At 40.9% G+C, this 9,076-nt stretch overlaps 1 protein-coding gene across 1 annotated transcript; it reads left to right on the top strand.

Moving 5' to 3' along the window:
• The first annotated feature begins 510 nt into the window (after positions 1-510).
• Positions 511-1,252, top strand: LOC132427397 (interferon alpha-1-like). The gene has a single exon (XM_060014834.1). It carries the CDS (start codon positions 641-643, stop codon positions 1,184-1,186), a length of 546 nt encoding a protein of 181 aa, XP_059870817.1. The 5' UTR covers positions 511-640; the 3' UTR covers positions 1,187-1,252.
• Positions 1,253-9,076: the final 7,824 nt, after the last annotated feature.

The raw sequence follows: 9,076 nt of genomic DNA, 5'->3' as shown, positions 1-9,076 counted from the left end.
AGAAAATCATTTAAATTGTCAATGGTTTTAGCAGTTTTGATAGATTTTTAAATATATCTATACATTGGTATTCTTATGAAGTATTTGTATAAATTTTTATTGAATATGTAGTTTGATACATTCCTATTTATTAAGTAAATGTATTACATTAAAAGTCATTCTGCACACTTAACCAAAATGTTAAATTAATTGCAGTAGCTTTTACAGCTAATTTTTAGCCTAAATATTTTTGTCATACTCACCACTGCTTTGAATAAAAAGAAAAAACTTTTCACTTTCTTTTTCTATTTATAAAGTAGAGATACGCATGGAGTACATACTGATGTACCCAGCATATCTGGGTATCAAAATTTCATAGGGGGGCCATATGGAAAAAAAATATCTAGAAAGGTTCTGTGGGCAGGAGAAGGGGAGGCAAGGATGAAAAACAGTAGTTGAGAAACGCTGCCCTAACCTGTCTGGAGAGTGCAAAATGAAAAGCAAAAACAGAAGTAGAAAGTAAGAGGGAACATTCAGAAAATGGAAACCAATTCGCTCCCATTTAAGACCCAGGCCTGAAGGAAGGTCTTCAGAGAACCTAGAGAGCAGGGTTCACAGAGTCCCCACCTCAGCCAGGCCGGCAGCATCTGCAGGGTCCCCGATGGCCCCAACCGTGTCCTTACTCCTGGCCCTGGTGCTGCTCAGCTGCAACTCCAACTGCTCTCTGGGCTGCGACCTGCCTCAGACCCACAGCCTGGCTAACACGAGGGCCCTGATGCTCCTGCGACAGATGAGGAGAATCTCCCCCTTCTCCTGCCTGAAGGACAGAAATGACTTTGGATTCCCCCAGGAGGCGTTTGGAGGCAACCAGTTCCAGAAGGCTCAAGCCATCGCTGTCGTCCATGAGATGATCCAGCAGACCTTCCAGCTCTTCAGCACAGAGGGCTCGGCTGCCGCTTGGGATGAGACCCTCCTGGACAAGTTCTGCACTGCACTTTATCAGCAGCTCACTGACCTGCAAGCCTGTCTGATGCAGGAGGCGGGGCTGGAAGGGACTCCCCTGCTCAAGGAGGACTCCATCCTGGCTGTGAGGAAATACTTCCACAGAATCACTGTCTATCTGCAAGAGAAGAAGTACAGCCCTTGTGCCTGGGAGATTGTCAGAGCAGAAGTCATGAGATCCTTCTCTTCATCAAGGAACTTGTAAGAAAGACTCAGGAGGAAGGAATGACACACACCTGGTTCAACACCGAAATGATTCTCACTAACAAGACCACACTTCCACCTGTGCTGCCATGTCAAAGACTCTCATTTCTGCTCTCATCATGCCCTGAATTGAGTTAATTTGTCAAGTGTTTTCAGGAATATTAAGCAACACGATGTTCTACTCTACAGGCACTCGTCCCTCATAGATGCCCATGCTGATCTATCTACTTACTTATCTACTTAAATATTTATATATCTATTTTAATATTTATTTCACTATTTATAAAGATTTAAATTATTTTTATTTACATAATATTATGTGCATGTATACATTGTGGTTAAGAGAATAAATATATACTTTGTATTAACTCAGTTTAGGAGTTTTCTTTGTTCATTAAATTCTTACTAGAGAAAACTTCCTGTTTTGTTTTTTTTCTTTAAAAAAGAAACACCAAGGGGCTTCCCTGGTGGCGCAGTGGTTGAGAGTCCGCCTGCCAATGCAGGGGACACAGGTTCGTGCCCCGGTCTGGGAAGATACCACATGCTACGGAGCAGCTGGGCCCGCGAGCCATGGCCGCTGAGCCTGCGCGTCCGGAGCCTGTGCTCCGCAATGGGAGAGGCCAAAACAGTGAGAGGCCCGCGTACCACTACAAAAAAAAAAAAGAGAAAGAAACACCAAGCCTGAATGTGTAACCTGATGAAAGAATGTATGTTACAATTCCTTGACACATCATTACGATTTTCACGTTAGAAATAAAAATAGACTGCTTCTAGCCAGGTCGTGGGTTGCCCTCAGGACCTAGAGGTGAACATAACTAATCCAATTCTGCTTTGGGTAACTTTGATTTTTTTTTTAAAGGAAAGTAACCTAAAAACAATAATCAGTTAATACAGGGACTTCCATGGTGGTGCAGTGTTTAAGACTCTGCTCTCCCAATACAGGGGGCCCGGATTCCATCCCTGGTCAGGGAACTAGATCCTGCATGCCACAAGTAAGAGCCCACATGCCGCAAACAACTAAAAGATCCTGAATGCTGCAACCAAAGATCCCGAATGTCGCGATGAAGATCCTGCACGCAGCAATGAAGATCCCGTGTACCACAACTAACACCTGGCACAGCCAAATAAATAAATAAATAAATTTTAAAAATCCGTTAACTCACAATTAAATTTAATTATTTTTAAAATAGTACTAATTTGTAGTAGAAATTAATATCGGTTAAATTTAGTGCTACAGTGAGAAGGTGGGAAAATGGAATTCCCCCAGCAGAAGGCGGATCATGTCATGCGAGGATATAGAAATTAAAGCAGTAGATATTACCTATAGTTAACTAGTAGACATTTCAGTGCAAATGTCCATTGGATACTGGAGATGGCAATTTATAAGCAATTCCATGAAGTGTAAAGCATGGAACAGAAGAAGTGATCAAACAGGAGGAGAGTATCACATGAGAAAAGGACTGAAAATTGAATCCTATGACCTTAACGTTAAAAGTGAGGGAACGCTACAAAGGAAAGCAAGGGGAATGGCCATATGTTAACAGGACAAGAGAGAAAAGTGAGAACACCATGTCTGAAAGACTGGAACTGCTTAGAAGATTCAATGCATTCGTGAAAACGTAGATGGAAAGTTCTCCTACATTGGGAAAGAGATGGCATTGGCCACTTAGTGACAGCTTGTTTGGTAGAATTAATCAGCAGAAACCATAGTGGAGAAGGTGGAAGGATGAATAAGAGAAGGGAATGACAATATATACAGAAAATAGGTTTGAGATAGTTGCCGTCTGAATTGGAGGAGAGACATAGGGTGGAACCTAGAATGGATGTGGATTATTTTTTTCTCTGCATTCTTTTCCTTTTTTGAACTATTTTTTGCTTCTGAAGACATTTCATGGATTTGATGTACTGAAAACTCGTATCAATGTTCAAGATTTGATTTACTTTAAATCCTGACATTTAATCACTTACAGTGATAATGTATCATTATTTTGATGAATATGATGTTGAATGTCAGTAAGCTGCTCTGCGCTTGAAACCATCCACTACAAGGGAAACAGATAGAACTGACCTTAGTGAGAGCTGATTTGCTGAAATTAATCAGCAGAACCCATACTGGAGCAAGTGGAAGGGTAACAAGAGAAGAACTCCCATTGTCATTATTTCACCTGGGGAGTCACTTTACTTCTTTCACTCTCATCATAGTCAGATTTGCATTTGTTTTCCTTTTACCTAAGTACATCAAATGCGAGGACAGCTTTCCAAGAAAGTTGAATGGAGAAGCAAATCAATGATGTATTGCACATTATGGAAAATCATGGTATGGGCCCTTTATGTTTCCATTTCTGCTTCCCTCTTAAGATACTCAACTCAAGATGATAAAGGAAGTAATTCAGTAGTAGCAAGACAACCCCTGCCCAGAAAAATACTAAATGAAAAAGAACGTATAACATTACAAAGACTCTGACACCAGGAAAGCAGAGAAGGCTAATTTTATCTAGCATCCTATGCCCTACATTTTTACCACCCTACGTCTTCACTGTGAGATGGAGAATGATGAACCAAGAGGCTCAGTAGAAATGTACTGAATCATCTAATGATGCTTAATAATTACTTCAATATAAGGCTCTGACGCGAGGTCAGTAGAAGCTTCTGATGGGAGGTCTAATGGAAAATCTAAGAATACTCTTTGTTAATAATTATTTGGAATAATTATTATGAACTCTGTACTAATGATAAAATGGTGAACAAGATATAGACCTGTCACCTATGGTGGTTACTTGTCAAACAGGTCTAATAAATCTATTTTCAAGAAGACCAATCCCAAAGGATAAGCCAGCTTCGCTGATATGGAAAATAAAGAGGGCAGAAACACAGCCCAGGACTAGAAGTAAACACAGCCAACCTCGTAGCAAGATAAATGTAACTCCTCACCCTAAAGGCCAATTTACCTCAGTTCCTTTTACCCCATACATCATGTTCAACTTTCAACAGAAACTTACCATACTAAAAGGTGAAAAACACAGTTTGAAGAGATAGAGCAAGTATCACAACTAGACTCATATACAGTAGAGATTTAGAAATGATCAGACCAGGAGTCAAAATGATAGTGATTAAAGTGCAAAGGGCTCTAATGTAGTCATCTATTTATTCTTCTACTTTATCTCAGTCATACCATGTATGGTATTTAAAATAGTTTTGTTCATATAATATCATGTTCACCTTTATAGTGTTTTCAATATAATAAAATATGCTTACCTCTATATTGTTTCAAATTATTTTCTTGTTTAATTTATGAAACTCTCCCCCAGATGACATTTGGATTTTTTTATTCTTACAAAAAGAAGTAGCTTTAATTCGCAAGGCATACTGAAACATGGATGATAAATTCTACTCATAATTCTCATCATTCATTTATTTCAGTGGTTTATATTTTATTTTATTTTTTTAAATTTTATTTATTGTTCTCCGTGCTGGGTCTTTGTTGCTGTGCGCAGGCTTTCTCTAGTTGTGGCGAGCAGGGGCTACTCTTCGTTGTGATGCGCGGGCTTCTCATTGCGATGGCTTCTCTTGTGGAGCACGGGCTCTACGCGTGCAGGTTTCAGTAGTTGCTGCACGTGGGCTCAGTAGTTGTGGCTCGCGGGCTGTACAGCACAGGCTCAGTAGTTGTGGCCCACAAGCTTAGTGGCTCCGCGGCATGTGGGATCTTCCCGGACCAGGGATCGAACCTGTTTCCCCTGCAATGGCAGGCGGATTCTTAACCACTGCACCAGCAGGGAAGTTCCAGGTTATATTTTAAAACTTCATATTTCTATATCGGATATTTGATAGTTCTGAGAATACAGAGGTGAAAAAAGAGAATGCCAAACCTATTCTTCTGGAGAGTTCAGTTTGCAAGAGATAAAAGATATAAACACAGTATTCATGCTAAATTATTTCAATTAAGTTTCCTATTACAATGAGAGATAGGGAAAAGGGGATTCTCTCACCAGAATCTGGAATGAGGCATCTCAAGAAGGGGAGAAAGCACATGGACTCCATAAAGTGGCCAAGAAACATCTAAAGACAGACTTCCCATTGGAAGCAGCATATGTGGATGTCATTCCTTAGGAGTAGAGTGTAGAACGAGATGATAACCGAAAGCTCATGAGGACCTTCAACTTTTAAGAGTGAGAAAGAGAAGGAGAGTCTGGAGGGCACAAAGCTGGAGTAGCTAGTGCACTTAGGAGTCAAGCAGGGAAAAATGATCTTCAGAAAGCACCAAAGAAGAAAACAAAGAGCTTGAGAATTACAGAGGATGGAAGTTAAATAATTATTTATATGTGATATGGGTTTCTGCATTGAGTCTAGATTCTGCCAGGACACACGTGTGATGCTGGGGAATCACTTAACTTCCCTGGGCCTCAGTTTCCTCAAATATAAAGTCGGGAAAATATTCCTAGAGTTGTATTGAATATTAGACCAACCAGAATATTTAAGAACACTTAGCAGAGTATCATCCACAGAGTGAGGGCTAAACAGGTAGTGTGTTGTTTCCTATATTTTTCATATAGGTCTAAATGGGAATAATGAATTCTCCTCCCCCTCTCTCTGTCACTGACTGCAGAACAATGACAGCCTAAAAAACAGAACTGGGAGAAAGTGTGTCATCAATTGTATGTAATTTTACATACAATAATATACATATATGGTACATATATATGAATACATAGTATACAATATACCATATATCTATCTGCTGATTCTGATACATGGCACAATTCCCCTTCCTCTCTGCTTTCCTGGATTCCATTCTTTCACTAAAATATCACAATCATTCAGTTCCACCCAGTGTAGAAATCCATAGTGTACTTTCCCCATTCACTCTGCATTCAGCTGTACTGCCCATTCATACCGCTGTTTCGTTCTCCATTAGGGCTTCTGGCTGTCAATTTCCCCTTAAGACTAGAAAGCCACCAATGGAAAGCAGAAGCTGAGTGAAAGTTCTAGGTTTGTCAGAAACTCTCATATGACTCCACGCTCTCTGCCTGCCAAGCACTGCAGGTCCAGACTGTCCAGACTCCCAGAGAAACACAGTAAATAGATGGCACCCTGCCCAACACTGAACAGTGGTGGAGAATCCAGGAGCTCACCTGTGCCTCTATTTGCACACTTCCACGTGCTGACTGCACTAGGAGGAACTCACCTGGTTCAGGACTCTTATTTGCTCAAAAAGCCCAAAGCGCAGGAAACATGGAGTTGAAAGGCAGCAGCAGCTTGAGAACTTGGAAGGAGAACAGAGATGTTTAAAGCGTTCACTGGAACAGCGGCAGGTCCTCAGGACATGGAAGAACACAGATCAGCTGCACCGAGGCAAGTGCTTCTCCAGAACATTCCTTTTCAGAGAAGAAAAGATTGAGGTGCATGCGATAGCACAGAGTTCTCCCATAAGGATGTGGCCACTAGCAGTGTCCCCAGCACTGATACCACAGCAGCCTGCGGAGTCTTGGAAGGGACGAGGGTTACCTCAGTGCCAGCTGCAAACTTGTTTTGTCCTTAGGACCCAGCAAGTAATCACAGAGCAGGGAAGGATATTCCTGGGGACAATGCAATCCAAGGAATTTCTTACATTCCATCATGATGTCTTTGCCCCTTTGAAAGACAAACAAAATAAAACATGCTTGAATAGAAGGGACACAGGCAGGGATTTTAATATATTTAGCAACAACTGGGGTAGAGCCTTTCCAGCAGGGCAGGTATCAGTAACATGCACACTGGAAGGTCACAAATTCTAAAAGCAACAAAGAGCTAAGTGGAAATTCATTTATTTAATTTAGGCACTTTGGAAAGAGGACACTGATGGATCAATCATCTTTCTATCCTTTCCAGTTGGTGCATACAGCACTGAGTAGGTACTTTTAAAGTCAGAAGGACATTTAAAGTACATTTAGAGGTTTGGGAAACTTCCTAAGGATTAGGGTCCTAAAACAAGCAGAAACCATTCCTATATTACTGCTAAAAATATCATTTTATTAACAAATGATTTTTTTAAATAATATTTTTATTTCAATTCTTCAGTATTATGATGTTTTAATGGGCTGAGGCTAGAAATTTAAATAAAGACAACTATACAACGCCATGAGGGTGACTCTGGAGTTCAAGCCAGACTCTTCCTGCTAAGGAGCCCATTAAAAACCTTCACTGCTTCTGTCTAAGAAGCGCGTATGCTCTTCCGTCTTGGTCATACCCATATCTTAACCAAGAGTTGGAACAATGGCGTAGAGATACTTCCCTGGACTCTATCAGTAGACAAACGATGTCCAGCCTAGACTGTAGGTGAGAAATGGAGGTGTCTTCATTGAGAATGAGAACAGGCTGACCTGAGGAGGTCTCCTGGGAAATCAGTGAGGTCCTTGTTGACTGGAAACAAACGACAACATAAGAGCTGGGAGTTCAGTTTTTTGGGAGGACTCACTGAGGACTATAGCCTGGAGGACAGCCTCTCAGTCAGCTCTGACGAACGGCTCCAGGACAGAATGGGGATGTCAGTATATATGTGATTGTGGTGAAGAGGATACGTGCAATCAAGGACACATCTTGGGAGAAGGTTGCTGCTAGTCATGAGGAGCATTTGTCACTATTAATGATTTTAGTGCTTTTCTAAGTATGAGAAGTTGCAAAAAATTGAATTCATAGAATTTTCTCAGGAAATTATCTAACTACCTGCAGGCCTATTCTGTCAGTTTTCCCAGAGCAGAGAGTGCCCCATTCCTGAACTCCTGTCAGGGCGTGTTGGGGTAAGGGACTGCTGTGGCTAATGACTTTATTCTTGTAGAACCAGATGGTGAGTGACTTTTTAGTTGTCATCCTGAAGGAGAAATGTCAGAGCTCACATGGCTAGAAATTGTTAGGTGCTTTTTTTTTTTTCTTAAACTCACAAGAAAACTCAAGCGTTAAAAATACATAGATTCCAGGGGTCAGCTCTTCTAGGGTTAATAAAGTTATTTTACCATATTTCATTGAAGAAATCACTCACGAAATCTTACACTTGGCATTGCGTGGCTTGTGTGATCTCAGTTCCCTCACCGGGGATTGAATCGGGGCCACAGCAGTGAGAGTGCCGGATCGTAACCACTAGGCCACTAGGAAACTTCCTTTTTTTTCAATAGGCAGAAAAATCTATTCCCTTCTAACTACTTAATAGTGATTTTGTCTATTTTGATTAGAACTTAAAGTCAGTTCAGTGGACTCAGACCACACCTCATGTAGCCCTACAAAACCACAGACAGTAACCCTTTGGCATCTTAAGTGGAATAAGGGTCCTTTGTCATCTCACTGTCCTCTGTCTGCTTATTTCGTTGGTTCCTAAATATCATGTTCATGTGCAGTCTTCACTTTCTTTAATGGGTGCTTTCAGACAAATCATTGTAAGCACCCTAAGGTTTGCCCTTGTATCTTGGGTACATTTGGAACAGTTCATTCGTCCAGATTTATATTTCTCTCCAGTTGTATAAGTGAATTGGATCCAATAGGGTTATTGAGAGTGTTGAGTTAATTTCTTTTTCTATTTTCTGGCTGTGCCATGGGACATGCGAGATCTTAGTTCCCCGACCAGGGATCGAACCTGTGCCCCCAGAAGTGGAAGCTCGGTGTCTTAACTACTGGACTGCCAGGGAAGTCGCTAAATTTTAAAGAACTTAGAAAGTGGCTAGTCCATTAGTAGCAAGCAATAAAATTCAGTTCTTACTTTTTAATATCACGATTCCTATTAACCAGATAAGATGAGGATCTTTTGGAATCATCTAATTCCCTTCCTTTAATTCTAGTTTTCTTAAAGTACCCTTCTCATTGCCTGAATGCATTTATCACCTAGACGGATGCTCAGCAAGACGGATCTTGCTGATCCTCCCAGACA

This window comes from Delphinus delphis, chromosome 6 (assembly GCF_949987515.2).
Source record: "Delphinus delphis chromosome 6, mDelDel1.2, whole genome shotgun sequence".
Lineage (NCBI taxonomy): Eukaryota > Metazoa > Chordata > Mammalia > Artiodactyla > Delphinidae > Delphinus > Delphinus delphis.
This window is presented reverse-complemented; position numbering and strand designations above follow the sequence as displayed.

What these genes read in the sequence shown, in the direction of transcription:
- LOC132427397 (XM_060014834.1), top strand. Translation starts at nt 641, where the DNA reads ATGGCCCCAACCGTGTCCTTACTCCTGGCCCTGGTGCTGCTCAGCTGC.